Source organism: Lontra canadensis, unplaced genomic scaffold (genome assembly GCF_010015895.1).
Source record: "Lontra canadensis isolate GAN:19392208 unplaced genomic scaffold, GSC_riverotter_1.0 scaffold11, whole genome shotgun sequence".
NCBI classification, from domain to species: Eukaryota; Metazoa; Chordata; class Mammalia; order Carnivora; family Mustelidae; genus Lontra; species Lontra canadensis.
The window spans coordinates 7,689,435-7,708,407 of NW_022631005.1; the positions used below are offsets into that span (position 1 = coordinate 7,689,435).

The window sequence follows — 18,973 nt, forward strand, 5'->3', positions numbered from 1 at the left end:
TAATAATTGCAATTTACCCTAAGAAGTTTTCAGGCCCATTACTTGTGTGCATGCATGTGCTTGTGCAGTTAACAGAGATATTTGGAATACCATGAGCATTCAAAAATGCCAATAAAACATACATGGCTCATAGATACTATATAGAAGTATTAGTCCATATTTCATTTTTTATGGTCAACCTGCTTGATTTATTTACTTAATACCAACAGAAACACTGTGTAAGGAACACTCACACAAAAAAGAAAAAGTACAAGGAAAAAAACAACAACGAGTTGACTAAAAACATCTAAGTAATTAACATCTGACAAAAAGCCCTACATAATAATTCAGTTGAAAAGGGTTTCCTCCTATACCAAAGCAGTATAGCAGAATTCCAACTACCCAGGGGCACCTGGGTGGCTCAGTGGGTTAAAGTGTCTGCCTTCAGCTCAGGTCATGATCCCAGAGTCCTGGGATCAAGCCCGGCATTGGGCTCTCTGCTCAGCAGGGAGCCTGCTTCCTCCTCTCTCTCTCAGCCTGCCTTTCTGCCTACTTGTAATCTCTGTCAATTAAACAAAATTAAAAAAAAAAAATTCCAACTAACCATATAGTCTCATTTAATAAAAATTAATATTATTCTCCAACATCACTCAAAGCACTTCATTTTCAGGACACAGGACAAAGAAATCATAAAACAACCTATATTTCAAAAACATTGTCTGCAGTTGGTACATCAAACTCTATTCTCCTGTAACTATTATATTATACAAAATTAATCTTTCACTCTCAAAAGTATCACCCTTTGAAGTGCCACATTTAAGAAAACAACAAAGGGGCACCTGGGTGGCTCAGTGGGTTGAGCCTCTGCCTTTGGCTCATCATCTCAGGGTCCTGAGATGGAACCCCTGCTTAGGCTCTCTGCTCAGCAGGGAGCCTGCTTCCCCACCCCCCGCCCCTCTGCCTGCCCTCTCTGCCTACTTATGATCTCTCTCTCTGTCAAATAAATAAATAAAATCTTAAAAAAAAAAAAGGAAAACATATACTACTATAGTTAATTATTAACAAATTTTAGACTATTATGTATCAGAAAGGCTTACCAAAAGGCCTAAATCAAACAAAACTTTTAAATACTTCTACCTCCCCCACACCAAAAAAGAAAAAGAGGAAAAGAAAAGGCGAGTACAAGGCAAAATTGCACCCTAAATAACTGAACCTTACAGCCCTATCCAAAAAAAAAAAAAAAAAAGCTTTTTTGCATAATTGGCTAAAAGAGCTGTATCACTAGACAAAAAGTAAATCATTTCTGAGCCACAGAATTTAAAGAAAAAAAAAAACCCCACAACCCCAAAACCATGTATTTTACTTAATCTTGACTCAGCATGCTTTCATAATACAAAAAACACTGTAATTTAAAATTCCAGAAGATATAAAGGAAATTTAAATATTTATGTACTTACATTTCCAGTTCTCACAATTGCAACTTTATTTTCTATGAATATTCTACTTGTATTTAAATTCAACAAAGTTATGACTATTTAATGTGGAAGATAAAATTGCACTAATGTTAAAGGGAATACTTAAATATAATAATTAAGAAATCTGAGTCAAGGAGCTCAGCCCATATGACTACCTGGCAAGCAGTTTAATCTCTGAACCTCAGTTCTCTAATTCATAAAAGTAAGGGTACTAATACTACCTACTCCCCAGGATAGATTGTTCAGATTTTTATTTGAATAATCTTCCATTTTTTAAAATAAAACTTCTCAAAACACATGAATATCTATAGTGAGTTCCCAATTATTAAAGTAAAATTTTCCATTTAACCAATTCTAGCTCAGTATTATCAGTCAACATCTCCAAATTCATTTTTTTCACAAAACATAAATATAATATTATTACCAAAATAAAGAACGGAGATGTTCTAGAAAACCACATAATATTTCATTCAGGCCACAAAATAAATATCTGTGACCAGAAACCTCAACACCAGACTTTGTGTGATTTCAAAATATAACTTCAAAACAAATTTTTCTGTCAATCTACCACCAAAACCCTTTCCCCAAGTCCTTTCCTCAAACCAATTACATAACACAGATTAACTTTACATGGTTAATGCTACATATTCTTCCAAAAAGTTACCATGATGTTACAAAAATCAAATATAGAAATAATCCTCAATCTATTCATAAGAGATTAAGCAACAATCAAGAAAAAGAAAACAAAGACCCAAGAGTGGGGAGTGAAAAGAACATTTATAAGCACCTGTTGTGTGTAAAAATATCTATGCTTTTAAAACTGCCTAAAGCATCTCTCAACAGAGAGAAAAGGAGGGTCAGAAAAAATAAGTGACTTGCTCAAGGTTTAGCTGTATCTAAAGATTCCAAAGCACTAAAAATGCTTATCTAAAAATATATACACAGAAAAACAGTAAAAACAAACAAACAAACAAAAAAGTTCCATTCTTTCAACACCTCAACTGCTCAAAACTTTCACTGGAGTAATTACTATCAAAGGAAAAATCTGCTTAGTTTCATCAGTTTTATTTTTTAAGTCCTAGTCTAACTCAGCAATTCTCAACAATTCTCAACACATTCTTTTGCCAAAATACTGCAGAGCAAACCAATTTTTTAGATACAGTAACGTAAATGAAAAAACATGAACAAAATCCCAGAGTTCAGAGTGAGAATGCTATTTGTAAAAGTACAAGAAAGAAACTAGCCCTATCTGAATATGTCAGGGAAAAAGAGAAAAATGCAAAATGTGACCAATTTATGCTAGAAACAGGAATTTAATTTTTACTCAATAAATAAGAAAAACCATAGATTTTAAAGTATGTTTTGCAAATGTAAAAGCATACCAGGACCAGAGCGCCTGGGTGGCTCAGTGGGTTAAAGCCTCTGCCTTCCGCTCGGGTCATGATCCCAAGGTCCTGGGATTGAGCCCCGCATCGGGTTCTCTGCCCATCGGGTTCTCTGCCTGGCGGAGAGCCTGCTTCCCCACCTCTCTCTCTGCCTGGCTCTCTGCCTACTTGTAATCTCTGTCAAATAAATAAATAAAATCTTTAAAATTTAAAAAAAAAAAAAAAAAAAGCATACCAGGACCAAGATTATCCCTTGAGTCTTCAAGGAAATTAAGTGACATTAATGCCTAAAGACGGATATCACCTAAAATCATGGACTACAGAAAATAATTTAGCTATCATTCTTTTATTGTCTAATTTCAAAAATGAAAGTAATACAATGAAGTTTAAATAAATACTGGAAAATCTATCAAGAGCAAAACAAGACTTAAGTCTCATATTAGTGGTTTTGTTTTCAATTATTTTGTTTTTTCTTATGTATCACCTATATTTTGGCCAACCAAAGTGCTTTGAACTTCCCCTCGAGCTTGGATATGTGGGGGGAAAAAAGCAATTCACTGCTAAAATTTAGATTAAGAGGCTTCATAGAAAATATATTGGAATTATTGGAAATGCTTTAAAATTAATGCAAATTTATCAATAATTACCTGTTACTTGGAGACAATAACAGCCAGCTTGATATATATATATTTTAAGGTTACTGCTTTCCAAGCACAAATTCTGGGAAAATCACAAACTTAAATATTTCAATGCATTAGATATTTCAAAATTCATTTTTTAAAAAATCTTAGTGATTCAAATGAGTTACTAATTATTATTCAATCCACAAGAAGAAGTGTATTTCACTATAGGTTTTAAACATTTTTCAGCTTGCAATATAGAGAAACATCTCAATTTACAAAAAAAAAAAAAAAAAGGTATTCTACAGGGTTTTTTCCAAGTATTTTATGTGGCCACATTTTTACTGTTTTAAAAAAGCTGCTCTTGGGGCCTCTGCGCAGCTCAGGCAATTAAGCATCTGACTCTTAATCTAAGCTCAGGTATTGATCTCAGGGTCGTGAGTTCGAGCCCCATGTTGGGCTCCACTTTATTTTATAAATCAATCAATCAGTCAGTCAATCTGTTCTTTAAAGGTCCACTGAAGGGGTGCCTGGGAGGCTCAGTGGATTAAAGCCTCTGCCTTGGGCTCAGGTCATGATCCCAGAGTCCTGGGATCCAGCCCCACCTGAGCCCCACATTGGGCTCTCTGCTCAGCAGGGAGCCTGCTTCCTCCTTTCTCTCTGCCTCCCTCTCTGCCTACTTGTGATCTTTGTCTGTCAAATAAATAAATAAAATCTTTAAAAATAAATAAATAAATAAAGGCCCACTGAAGAATACACTCCTGTAATAAAAATACTTATTTTGTACTAGCAGTAAATAGATATCAAACTATAATGTCAGAAAGTAAAAAAGGAAAAGTTAAGAAATGTTTCCCAGTGGTGGTACTGAGCTGGATTTAACAGGGGGGGAAAAATGAACTTATTAAACGTCTACTTTGTTTCATGCCCCAGAAACAGATTTAATACCAATAGCCTAAACTTACTCATTTCTTACTCCTGTGTCAGGCACTGCACTAGCACTTCAGATGAATTAACTCACTCAACCTTCCAAGGTTAACTAAAGAGTACTCTACAGACATGGGAGAACTGGAACATCTATAAAAATTTCAAGAATTAGTTTCAAAAAGATTAACATGGCTTAGGAAACAAAAATATACAGCTTAGAGTGTAACAGAAGCTGAGAATAAGTACTCTTAGATGATTTTGCTAGTAGAAAGTCTACGTGCAGCCCAGTATACCAGAAATTTAGTATTACCCCAGAAAACAAAATTATATCACTATTGTGAATAACTGCCTGAGAAAGAAATCGGAGGTATTAAAAACTTACATTTTACTTATTTCAATGGTTCTTAACATCAGAATCATTTCAGGGGCTGTTTCTTACTCAGTAGGTTTAGGTCAAGCTACAGAAATAGTTTTAAAAACCTTTTAAAATAATTATATTGTGTATCCCTGGCTAAAAAACACTGGTCTCCTCAATTTATTAAGAAACTATAACCAAGAAAAATTAAATAACTTGCCCAAAGTTTAAAAGACAGTATCAGAGCTTTATCTGGAATCTAGCTCTCTCAAGCCACAGAATATATTACAAGAACAAAAAACAAAAGAGAAGTTTAGAGGCCAGATGCCTGCAAGGAGGGCATTAGACATTACTAGGGTTTTTATAACCTTATATATTTTACATCTCTATATATTCTGCTGATCTGGAATCTTAACAATGACCGACTACACCTTGTCACTGCCTACCTGAAGTTTCTATTCATACTTCAAAATCAAGCACAAAGTCAGTATCTCTTCTTCCCCAGAAAGGAATCTTCAATGCCCTTCTCAAGACTCTCATAAGCACACTTACACAACACATTTTAGCTAAATACCTATAAATCTCTCAACCTACTAAAATGTGAATTTCTTGGAATTGGAGACTGCATCTTAATTTATCTGTCTCCCCAGTGTCTAAGAAGACATTCAGTAAATGCAGAACAAATGAATGAATTAAAAAAACCCTCAAAATCTGGAACTAAAAGAAAAGTTCATACGATTTATAAAATACTTTTTAAAATGCAGTTTTATTACTGTCAAGTATCTAAAATAATCAACTATGCAATAAGAAAGTATTTTCCCAAACAGGCTTTTACTTAAAACAAGAAATTCCTTTAAACTGGCACATGTACAACCCTACTTACAAATTAGCAATTCAAGAGCTTATGAAGTTTGTTAACTTATTTAAGTAAAACACTGCAGTATAATATTATTTTAAGAAATTATTAACCAGGGGCGCCTGGGTGGTTCAGTGGGTTAAAGCCTCTGCCTTTGGCTCAGGTCATGATCCCAGGGTCCTGGGATCGAGCCCCACATCGGGGCTCTCTGCTCAGCAGGGAGCCTGCTTCCTCCTTTCTCTCTCTCTGCCTGCCTCTCTGCCTACTTGTGATCTCTGTCTGTCAAATAAATAAATAAAATCTTAAAAAAAAAAAAAATTATTAACCAGGAGATTGTCTCATCACTGTCAGATTAAGTAAAAAAAAATCTACCAAAGTCTAATTATAGTACTGCAAATTCCTAAAAGGATCACAAGAAGATTTTACTACATTTACTGATAAAGGCAATCGTAAAAACAGCCAACAACAACAACAACAAAAACACATTTTGAGAATAGAAAACAGTACTACTAATTTACTAATTACTAATTTCTCCCCAAGACAGAAAGAAACAAACTTACTGGTGGACTTTATTAACTGCATTTCTTATATTTCATGTTACAAAATTTTCAGTGTGAGAATGTTACCATTTAACTTTATGTAAAATTTAAAATGAAAAAGTACATTAGAAATTCAAAATTTAGGAGCCCCAGGGTGGCTCAGTCAGTTAATCATCCTACTCTTGATTTCAGCTCAGGTCATGGTCTCAGGGTCCTGGGATAGGTTGGGCTCCTCACTCTGTGGGGAGCCTACTTAAGATTCTCTCTCTCTCCCTTTGCCCCTCCCTGAATTCACTCTCTCTTGCTCTCTCTCTCAAAGAAATAAATCTTTGTGGGGCTCTATACTGGGTGGGGAGCCTACTTAAAATTCTCTCTCTCCCTTTGTCCCTCCCATCTCCCCCACATCCTGCATACTCACTCCCTCTAAAAATTTAAAAAAAAAAAAAAAATCCAATTTGGAACCAAATATACCTTCAAGTAGGGAAATGATTGCATGTGTTCTTAACATTAGGAAAGACAAATGCTACTTCATTGTTTCTTTCAGTTTACACTTCTCCTTTCTGCTTTATAAATACTCTTCCCCCAATTTAAAACAAAATTTCCAATTTCTTTAGTATTATTTTTATGGTTAGTCCTTCCAATTTTTATATTTTAATAGCAGAGACTAAATTTTAGAAATAATCACAAAGAAAAAATGCACAGAACATGAAAGCTAATAAAAATATATTTCTCCAAAACATTTTCAATAAATTGAATTTTAAAATTCCTAATTCTAAACTATTTCTCATTTTAATACATTACGAAGCTAAACAAAAGTCTCCATTAACAATCACTCTGGGCAGGCACGTGGGTGGTGCAGTCAATTAAGTGGCCAGATCTTGGGTTTCGGCTCGGGTCATGAAATCAAGCACTACATGGGCACCATGCTGAACACAGAGTCTGCTTAAGACTCTCTCTCCCTCTCCCTATGCCCAGTGCACTCTTTCTTTCAAATAAAATCTTTTTTACAAAACAATAATAATTCTGGTACACTGAGAGTATGATCTCAATGATCTTTTCATACAAATCCATAGAAAGTTCATACAAAAGTAATCTACAGTAAAAATAAAATTTCTGTAATAGAACTGCATATCTCTTTAAGGTTACTGTGTGTCCAAAATCTAATTCTATCTACCAAAAAATGTCAATAATTACTATAAATCTAATGGCAAAAATAATTAAATTAGAAACCATACTTATGGCTTAATTAAAAAAAAGTCGCCAATCTAAATTCTTATTTTCTAGAATAAGAATTGCGCAGGGGCACCTGGCTGGCTCAGTCGGAGAAGCATGCAACTCTTGATTTGAGGATCATGAGTTAGAGTCCCACATCGTTTGTAGAGATTACTAAAACATAAATAAATAAACTTTAAAAAAAGGGAACTGGGTAAATTATTTAACCTCTCCAAATTCAACTGCTTTAACTATAAATAAGTACATCATAGACCTAAGGACAAATTTAAACAATACAAACAGCATACAGTAAAGTCTCAATAAAATGGCAGCTAGCATTAATTTCATTACACATTATTTTTACTGGCCAATAAAGAGATGAAACTTTTTAGTTCTAGTAACATATAATGTGTACAAGTACTGGAACTGACCCAAAATTACTGCTATAACTTAACTTAATAAGAATAATCCCTAGGAAATTATCAAACAAGAATATGGAGTAGATTTTTAATTATCCCAAGCAGTAAGGACAAGAACTTTCGACCCTGACATACTTTCTCATCTAGGCTTCTTCATTTTTTACATATGGATATAGCTAGCTGAGTATGTTCGTTCCTTTAACACTTTCTTACAGTGTAAGTATACAAGCAATAGATTAAGGACCCTAATTTCATTTATATGTAAACTGCACCATGCTGCTTCAATTTTATTTTTGTGAAGAGTCTAATTTAATCAAAATATAATAAAATATGCATGCACATATGTTAGCATTGGTACAGAAGAGAGTGTAAGTATAAGGCTTATTTTTAAAAGTGGGAGAAGGGCAGGCAAAGAATTTCTGAAGTGACACAATTCTCTTAGGTTTGAGTTTCTGGTAATAAACATATATTCTTTTTGTAATCATTAAAAATGCTTAGTATTTACTAAACTAGTCCACAAAGAATAATCTATCACTGCCACTTGAAAAAATAAAAATAATTTTTCCTAAGTATTTATCTGTGATCTTTATCTCCTCAGCCTACCATCCAACATAACAAGAAAAAAAATTATCAAATCCTCATTTTTACAAGCAGCTTTCCTGAAAAATAAAGTTACAAATGGACATGATAGGATCTGTTTAAATAAATAATGTATATTATTTAGTTCAGATTTATGGAGAGATGTTTCCTTCTTATCATGTTTAAGACTCTTAATAATGAAACCCCACTGTGGGAGCGGGGGAGGGGTGAGAATCTCATACTAATAATAATTATTAGTCTACAATTTGCTACAAACCAATCTTTGGAGCATGTTTCTGCTCCTGATTAAAGAACAGAGAAAATAACACCCTAAATGAAGATAAACATAACAGTGAAAGAGAAAACTAAAGCTGATTTGCCTCCCTTTGCCTTGCACTACACCCTTCCCATGCACCCCTTTTTTTCCTCCATTAAATATACAGATTACCAGCTAAAGACTTTCAATTTTTTACACTGCTATTCTACCCATTTTTTCCCTCATAGAATAAATATATCCAAAATTATGGGGAAAGACTATTTTTTTAAAAAGCCTCTAATAAGAAAAAAATTTTTAAACAAGTGAAAGTGCTTTGAAATCTGCAAACAGATGCCATTCAAAAAAAAGTTTGCAATAGCTGGGTGGGTCTTCTTTTCTGTCCTTTAGAATTAAGGCAATAATGTAACAAAATTATGCAAGTATTAACTGAGATCTTTTTGGTACAGAATTATCAAGTTCATGTTGATGACAGGTAAGAAAGGAAACAAAAAACAAAATAGATATATTTCTGAACTCAGCAAAAATGTTTTGGTATTTGTGAATATGTTTGCTAATAGCAGTAAAATTTCGAAAAAAAAAAATGTTGACCAAAAAAAGTTGCTGAGACTTCTAAATAAATATTACCTTACATTCACAGAGGTTTTAAACTATTTTCACATTGTTGTCTTTTATCTTCATGAATAATCCTGTGATGTAGGCAGAGAATGGATTACCATCTCTATATTATAGAAAAGTATACTGAATTCAGTTACTGTTTAAAATGGGCTATGACTACTACTTGTAAAGATAAGATAATCAGAGCTGGAATGGACTTTAGCATTCCTTTTACAGTTAATTTTTCCCGGCTTTACAGAATGAGTAAAAAATGAAGTTCAGGGAAGTCAAGACACCTCCCAATGTTACAAAACTCAGTGACAGACTGAAGACTGTAATGCAGGTCTCCCAAATCCTGGCCCAGTACTCCACTTTCACAACCACACTGCCTGCCATGCCACAGTAACAGATATAAAAGGAGCTTGGAAAATGTTAAAAATCAACATATAAGTGAGCAGTATTATCAGGTCTGGAAAAAGACATATTTTCAATAAAAGTCAGAATTTTTAAGGATTCAAGAAACAAACTTAAATGTAAAACTACCTACCACGTTCATGTCTTTTCCCTAAAATCCTCCTTCATGTGTTTTCACATTCCTGATTAGTCTATAAATTCCTTAAAATTTCCGTAATCTGTACATATTAAGATTCAAAAATTTTTCAACCGATGAAATTTTTTTGAAAAAGCAAAACAATTTCAATAATCATGTTACATTCCTGTAATAAGCATCAAAGCATATTATTTTTTATTCCAGTAACTTATGAAGTTATTTTACTCAGGTCACTTAAGTATTTTCATGGTGTACGCTCGTTATATTCCCATGCAAACTTCCAACTGAAAGAGTAATTGAATCTAACAATATAATGCACACATGAGTTAATAAAAATGCGATAACTGATTGATAGACATGTATTATGTAGTGGAAGGGTTTTGGTTTTGGGGGTTTTGGGGATTTTTGTTGTTGTTGTTGTTGTTTTGAGGATTGTAAGAGATTGGGATTGAAAAGATTAGGTAGCTCATACTGTTATAAAAATGCAGACTGCATGAAACTTATAAACACATGGTGAACAAATCTTACTCACTTTTTTTGGCAAGATTTTTGAACAAATGTTTCAATCCCTAGCCAGCCAGGAAGATATGCCAGTCTTACAGACAACTCTATAGGCTAAAAGAATCAAAATCTATCTGATGCATTTGTATGCAAAATTACACAAGGAGAGCAAACCAAAAGCTATTATTAAAACTAGAGCAAGATTATGCACACACTCATATGTTAAATATACACTTATAACATACATTGTGTATTTACCCATTCAATGTGACTTAACTGAAAACTTCGTGGACCAGGTAAGGCCCTGAGTACTAGTAATTCAAAAATGAGTAACACTCTCCCTGCCCAGAGGGAACTCGCAATTAAGCAAGGTGGGCAAAATATTTATCAATAAAGTGCTGAAATATAACATTTCAATAACTCAAAATATTTGACACTTGGATTTAATAATCACATTCAACTCATTCTAAATTTCACTAGCTCAGTAATACAAGAGCCTGAAGTTTCTCAAAACAGGAAGTGAAAAAATATGCTTTTAAGGCGTTGAACTGAAATCGTAAGAGTTGAAACGATTAAAACTTAACCTTATGTACTTTATGAAAGTAAAATAAAGTTTGGCTGTATTTATACCATAAAAATGTTTAAATGCAAGGTTAAAAAGGTTTTGTGCCCAAATACCCAAATCACTTTTGATGTTACTCTCACTTCCTCTTCTGAAAACCATCATAACCATTTCCTTTAACCACAATACCACAGGTCTAGTAATTTTTAGTACTGCTTGCCTTGCTCGTTTTTTTGGACAAAGTTCATATAGGAACAAATTTCAAAGTTTGTTTAAAAAGCATAATCTCACAAAAATGTTTAGGTCGATACAACCTGTAAGTAATAGTACCAAAATTAAATTCTTTGCAACCACATAAATTTATAACCAAGGCCCTTTGGTAAATGCAGAGGGCTTCTTTGTAATGACACTGAGTTCCTGCGGCATAAGATGTAACAAACTGAACAGACATGTTGTAGATACTCTCCAGATTTTACTGTGTTTAGAGGCAAACTAATCTTGCATCCAGGTAAGCAACAGGAACATAAACCATCCTTATAAAAAACTTATTAGTATTAAGTCAGGACAGTCTTCTTTAAAATTACAATATCTACATCAAATTGTTGGAATAAATCAGTTTTATACTTGAACCTCATTATACGGACTTCAAAAAATATATATATTATTTCTTCAGCAGCCCTAATTTACACACAATTCTACTATGGTTACGCTAAAGGAAATATTCATGATTTACTAAAAAGCCAACAACAATAGTTATGAAGACATGACATCAAATACACATTGGAAACTCAAAGGATGTAGACTGTACCCAAAAATCCCTTTAATGTTCTCTTTACCAAGTTCTTTGAAACTTACTAACCCTACCTTAAAAGGAAAAAAATTTGGTTTTCTCTTAGGAGGAATTAATATTTATTCTATCTTTACATCTACTTCTCTTAACTCCAACTCAGCCTTCCATTTCTTAATCTGCTGAAGCCATTTAAAGACTTTCAATGGGCCTATTAGCTACAACCACAAATTTTCCTTATATGTTATAAACCAGTAATAATAGCAACATATTTACAGTTTTAATTTCGTACCGACACAGAACTTTAAGAAATGTGTTTAGGTACTATTGGACAAGGCTGGAAAAACTAAGATGAGGAGGTGTAAAGAGGGATGGGAGAGAAGGCTGTTATTCCTGTTCTAGTGACTCACAGCCCAGAAGTATTTCAGAAGAAAACTGGTTCCACCCTCACCTCCCCCTCCTCTCCACCCTCAAAATGAAATAATTCCAAATTGTCAGCATGCTCTCAAACGACTATTATTTAGCTATCTAAAATAAAGTGGCAAGCGGAGGAGATGCGGGATTCACCCTGATGAACAATTCCCTTCCCACATACACACACCAAAAAATTGAGAAAAAACTGCTACCATCTCCGCCAGATTCCCACCATTCAACCTCAGTTACGGAACACCCAAGTTTTCCTATGCTCTCCCCGGCCCCATCTTGCCTACCCTCTACCCTCCCTTTCCTGTTGACCCCGTTCCGGGGGCGGGGGCGCAGAGGAGGGGGCGACAGAGGCGCCCCGCACCCTGTGCGGGCCCCGCCAGATCCCAACGCTGGGAGCGGGGAAATGGCTTCTGTCTGCCTCCGGCCCGCCCGCCAGGCACCGGGCGAGGCGCCGGGACTCCGCATTAGGCCGCGGCGCATTTCAGCGACCCCGGGCCGGGCCTGACTCGGCAGGGCCGTGATTTCTGCCGTGGGCGCCGCCCGCTGCCCCCACCCCCGGTTCTCCCCCGCCGCCCGTCCTTCCTCCGCCCGCCCGCCCGTCGCCCCCGCCGCGGCCTCGTCGGCCCGTGCGCACCTTTTTGATGTTGTAGAGACGAGTCAGCATGCCGACGCCCCGGTCGTTGAGGATGGTGAGCTTCTCCGCCAGCTTCTGCTGACTGGGCTGCAGCACGGAGCGCGACATGGTGGTAGTCGTGGTGGTGGTGGTGGTGGTGGTGCCGTTGCCGCCGCCGCCGGCCGCCTTGCGCCCAGTCACCGGCCCGCGGCCTCCGCGTCAACCTCTCTCGGGCCTCTTCCCCCCCCCCTCCCGCGACCTCCGTCTCAGGGGAGAGCGCCCATGACCCTTGCGCCCCAATCCCGCGCGGGTGACAGAGCGAGCCTCGGCAGACGCCTCAGGGTCCCTTCCCCCGCAGCAGCCTGCGCCCCGTCAGCCCCCTGCCTTCCGCCCGCCGCCCTTCCGTCCCCACCCCCGGCGCTCTCCGCCCCAGCCCCCACTGAGCCGCCTTCCCCGGCTCCTCCACTAGGTGTGGCGGCGGCGGCGGCGTCTCCGGCGGGCTGAGAACGAGGCAGCTTCCCGCAGCCCCGGACGAGCGCTCGGTCACCTGATCCGCCGCGCCGGCGCCCCCGCGAGGCCGGACGGGGAACTGCGCCGGGGGGGGCCCCTAGTCGCCCCTCCCGGCCTGGCCGCCGCTGTAGCAGCCGGGGCTTGAGACCTGACTCCCTCCCCAGACCCGACCCTGAACGCCCACTGCGCCGGATCCCGGCAGGGGAGTCCTAAGCCGGGACCGAGTGAGGTCGCTTTTCCATGCTCGTCCTTCTTCGGCCCCCACGCCTCTCCTACAAGTTCCCAAAAGTTGGCTTTCCGCACCACCTCCCTAAAGAAACCAGCAGAAGCCCGGAGGGCGGGAGGGGAGCGTTTCAGGAGACTTTTGCCTAAGAGTGGGCTGGTGGCTCCAAGCTCTTTCCTCCCACTGCTTGACAGACGCTCCCTGCTGAACACAGCAGATGTTGTGCTCCGCGAGGCGGGCGTCGCCTCTCCCATCCTCCCCATCCCATCCCTACTCCCCTGCCTCCAGGCAGTTTGTGAGAGAGGAGGTCGGAAGTGAGGGCAGCTCAAATTCCTGAGATAATCGGAATCCGGAATTTGTTGACTCGTGGCACCCATCCGGAGAAGACTCTAAATAGACCCTGGCATGAGGGAAGCAAAAAATAAATGTTCAGTGAAAGAACGATCGCTTTTTTTCCTGGCCTCCACCCTCAATCCCACCCTTTCTTGGAACCCTTCTACTTTTCCATCTCATTGTGGTTTTTTGTTTTGTTTTGGTTTTTTTCTGATCACTTTCTTCCCGGCCACACTCCAAGACTACTCCCTCTAGACAAATGTATTAGACTTGGTTCCAAAAGTGAACGAATCAAGGACTTAGGTAATTGGCTTGAGGAGTTCTAGCCAAAAGGATTCACACTGCTTTGATAATTTCTGCCCTTAATTTACTTCAATGTGTTAATCTTTCTGTTATATTCATTAATTTTAAGTGAATGACAAAATGTTCAACCACCTTCAAAACAACATTCTAAGAGTAAATAAGCTATCATTGAATTTATCAAAACGCTTTGTGAAAAGGAAATTGTGATGAATAGCTTTCAAAAAGAAATTTAAGGGGTGTCTGGGTGGCTCAGTGGGTTAGCCTCTGCCTTCAGCTCAGGTCATGATCTTAGGGTTCTGGGATGGAGCCCCCTCTTGGGCCACCTGCTCAGCCTGGAGCCTGCTTCTCCCTTTCCCTCTGCTCCTCTCCACTGTTCATGCTTTCTCTCAAACAAATAAATAAAATCTTTCAAAATACATATGGGGCACCTGGGTGGCTCAGTGGGTTGAGCCTCTCCCTTCTGCTCGTGTCATGATCCCAGGATCCTGGGATCGAGCCCCGCATCCGGCTCTCTGCTGGGCAGGGAGCCTGCTTCCCCCTCTCTCTCTGCCTGCCTCTCTGCCTACTTGTGAACTCTGTTAAATAAATAAATTTTAAAAAAATACATATAAAGCTGGGGTGTGTACTATTTCTACAGAAATCTTTATTTTAATATCCTGACAAGAGGAAGGAAACGAACTGAACGCATTTGACTTAAGTGACATTAGAGAAGTCCAACATGCAGCATAGTCAATCATACCTGAATGAAGGCTTTGTACCTAAAGACTCCTTTACTTTTATTTATTTATTTTTTAAATTCAAACACCTCAAGGAGATGACCTTTTGAGCTATTTTAGCCAGTAACACGTTGGGGGATTTGATTTATCTGGTTACTTTCCAACCTGATAGTTAAAATTTTAATTTAGAGGAGGCAAGCATCTGGAGCCTGCTACAGTGAGAGCAGACCTGGGAAAAGCAAAGCTGCATGAGGGGGCTGGGACAGCCACATAAGAAAATGGAAAGATGGTGAACGTTGAAGGAAAGATGTGCTCTTTCAGGGGACCACAAACATTTAGCTAGGAGCGGAACTACAGAGTCCTACTAATGAAAGTTCACATCATTTTCTAGTTTTTCCAAAGTGATATATAAAGAGAACAAAAAAATGGTACCATATTATAATTTGAACACAACTATTATTTAAGAAAAGCCACTATCATGTTTCCATATGAACTTGAACACTTGTACCTGATTATAATTCAGAATACACAATAGAGGGAGACTCTTTAGATCTAGTCCAGTATTCAGTTTTTATTATAATTTCTAGACATATTGACCCTAGACTGAATGGAATATACCTATTTGAGTAAAAGAGATTAGATCTAGAGGAAGTATTCATAATTCTTGCATTTTTTCCTACATTTTGCATCAAAAAGCATCTTTTTCAACCCTTTCGGTATTTGCCTATATATATATAAAGCATACTATCAGAACTAAGGTAATTATATGTTTTGCCATGTACATATAATTTTATGGCAGTTGTATTTAGTATATATCATTTTATATTTTCTTTCAGTTCTTCAGTCATTGAAAATATGTTATACCATGTTAATCAGCCTATAAAACTATTACAAAAGGGCGCCTAGGTGGCTCAGTGGGTTAAGCCGCTGCCTTTGGCTCAGGTCATGATCTCGGGATCCTGGGATCGAGTCCCGCATCGGGCTCTCTGCTCGCCAGGGAGCCTGCTTCCCTCTCTCTCTCTCTCTGCCTGCCTCTCCGTCTACTTGTGATCTCTCTGTAAAATAAATAAATATAATCTTTAAAAAAACAAACAAACAAACAAACAAACTATTACAAAAAATCGTGCCTGTTGTGTTTTTTTCCTACCATAGCTTTCTGGGAAAGCATAAAATTTTAAAAATGATTAGGAAACTAAGTTTTAAAAGCATTATTGGAGATTTTACTTCCCTCATCATATAAAGCATAGTTTTAACAGTTCATTTGGTACTAAAGATTTCCAAGTAGTTTCCATTCAGTTAAGAGATTTCTACTGTTTTTCCCTAGAACATATTCAGAGATCATTAAAATTATAAGCCTTCAGAGATATAGAAAGTAGATAATAGCTTCAAATCTGTAGTAATCTTAGAAAACTAACTAGTGAAATTACTTAGTAGAGACCAGTATGTTTAAGAAAGTGTGGATTTTATCGTATATAAATTATCTCGGGGTGCCTGGGTGGCTCAGTGGGTTAAAGTCTCTGCCTTCGGCTCAGGTCATGATCCCAGGGTCCTGGGATAGAGCCCCACATCAGGGCTCTCTGCTCAGCAGGGAGCCTGCTCCACCTCCCTCCTCCCCCTCTCTCCCCGCCTGCTGCTCTGCCTACTTGTGATCTCTCTCTCTGTGTCAAATAAATAAATAAAATCTTTTTAAAAAATATCTCAATAAATCTGATTCTTAAAACTGATTCTTAAAAAATTATCTCAATAAATCTGATTCTTAAAATAAATCTACATTTGAAAAATTGTTTTTTGAGGCAAGCATAATGGTACTCACTCTAAGGAAGATAAGCATTTGGAAATGCAAACTTGAAAATATTAAAATTAGAGGAAGAGTAAAGTTGGCTTTACAGAAGAATTTATGTTACAATTATAATTTGTGGTCTCCAAATACGCTTTACAATGATTCAATTATAAAATTCTCACAAAATTTCAGAAACTATAGCACACAGCTTCTTATATAGGTGTTATAAAACATTTGATCATTTAGAGTAACAATTATGGATGGCTTTAAAAATTATCCAGTTCTATATAATACATAACTAATCAAATACTTAAAACGTGCAGAATACTATTCTATAGAAGGAGATATGAAGCTATGTAAGATACAGATTTTCATCTCCTTGAACTCACATCCTGATAAGAATAGAAATGTATATAAGGAGATCTAATACGTGGGAGCCTCAGGTACAAGGTTACAGAAGACCTAGAGAGAACAATTTCAAATTGAAGCTTCTAAGAGCCCTTTTCCAAGTAACTTACATTTGGCTTTTGGATTAGAATGAAGTCTTGGACTTATAAACTGTAGAAAATGACATTCTATGCACAAAGTTCAACCTTAGTAAATGCAAAATATCAGGCAAATAACAGGAATGCTCGTTACATACACAAAGACACGATGAGAAATAAAGTTGGAAAGAAAAGCGGGACAGAAAATATATAGGCTTATGAATGCTAAAGCAGGAAAAAAAATCAATGGAGAAGAAAGATTTTAAAAAATGGGAGAACAAAAGGTAACTTTGGGGAACTTAGGGATAATAAAGACAGTTTGAAAGAGTTGCTGACTGTGACAAGGATTTCAGATTATCCTTCAATATCTATGGTCTCTTTCTCCTTTAGAAATAAAACTACATTTCCCAGCCTCTCATGCAGCCCACTGTGGCCATATGACTGATGTTCTGGCCCATAGGATGTAAGCTTTCAAGAACCTCGCTTAAGAGACTGCTGCAACTTTTCTTCTGCCAGTTCTACACTTACTTCATTCTGTCACATGAAACAAGGATGCAAAGACCACTATTTTGGACCGTGAAGACAATGGCCACATACTAAGGATGGCAAAAATAGACATGGAAGATGTATGTGGGCTTTTTAGAGCAGAACTGCCATACCAAACCTTGTCTATCCTGATCTTGATTTTTGTGAAAGAGAAACTTATATTTAAGCTTCTTTTATTTGGGGTTTTTAAAAATTATTATTACACCCACACCTGATCCTAAATATTGGTTTTTCTGGCCAGTATTATAATATCTCTACTAGGAATCAAATAAAGAATACTAATAAAATTTAACATTCAAGTGTTGTTGCACTATGTGTTAGGTGTTACTATTTGAGTTACATTTTCTGTTCTGTCTCAATGATCCTTTGATATATTATCATCTTCATTTTACAAATGAGGAAATAGGAATGCAGATAGGTTTTTTAAATTGCCATAGAAAGTGTTAAAGCTGGTATTGGATCCTTTATCAGTCTGACCAAAATTCATGCATACTCTTAATTACTGTGATGTCACTGAAGAGCAGTTGGATGGCATAAATTTCTCATGTCTCCCAGTGAACATGACTCTACAGTTACTTATAAAGTTCCTTAACTGTGCCTAAATCTTTATAAATAATCCGTTCATTAAATTTCCTTCAAGGGTCACCTGGGTGGCTCAGTCAGTCAAGCAACTGCCTTCAACTAGGCCCATAATCTCAGGGTCCTGGGATCGAGCACCATGTCACTCTCTCTATCTGCCTCTCTGCCTACTTGTGATCTCTCTCTTTGTCAATTAAATAAATAAAATCTTTTTAATAAATAAATAAATAAAATCGAGCCAGCCTCCCTACTTAAAGCAAGAAGAGAGAAAAATTGACAAAAGACATCTTTTTGAGTTCTTGGGATAAAGCCTTTTGATTAGGATGTTTCTTTTTTTTTTTTTAAGATTTTATTTATTTATTTGTCAGAGACAGAGGGAGAGAGAGAGCGAGCACAGGCAGACAGAGGCAGAGGGAGAAGCAGGCTCCCTGCCGAGCAAGGAGCCCGATGTGGGACTCGATCCCAGGACGCTGGGATCATGACCTGAGCCGAAGGCAGCCGCTTAACCAACTGAGCCACCCAGGCGTCCCGATTAGGATGTTTCTTGTCAAAGATAATGTTCCACTTGTTTTTAAAGACGGTTGCAACCTTTGCCCCCATTGGACTTCAGAAATAGATTTCTCACAACCTGAGAATGGTGCAGCAGATATATATTGGTTTTTCTGTCCTCCATCCCTTCCTTTGGGAAACAGCTACATTCACACAGAATTGAATGCAGAAAGAGAAAATGAGTCAAGCAATGGGAAGGGTCAGGCACATATAAAATAGAAATTAATAGGGACGCCTGGGTAGCTCAGTTGGTTAAGTGTTTACCTTCAGCTTGGGTCATTACCCCAGGGTTCTGG

At 37.6% G+C, this 18,973-nt stretch overlaps 1 protein-coding gene across 4 annotated transcripts in view; it reads right to left on the bottom strand.

The window, feature by feature from the left end:
* Positions 1 to 13,152, bottom strand: part of NCKAP1 (NCK associated protein 1) — a 99,811-nt gene extending 86,659 nt beyond the window's left edge. For 2 of the 4 annotated variants that reach the window (XM_032856074.1, XM_032856073.1), the window contains exon 1: positions 12,675 to 13,152. In XM_032856074.1, the coding sequence (XP_032711965.1) occupies positions 12,675 to 12,782 (108 nt within the window). In that variant the 5' untranslated portion in view covers positions 12,783 to 13,152. The remainder of the gene's footprint in view (positions 1 to 12,674) is intronic. The other 2 variants (XM_032856076.1, XM_032856075.1) reach the window with 1 other exon arrangement.
* Between the last annotated feature and the right edge of the window lie 5,821 nt (positions 13,153 to 18,973).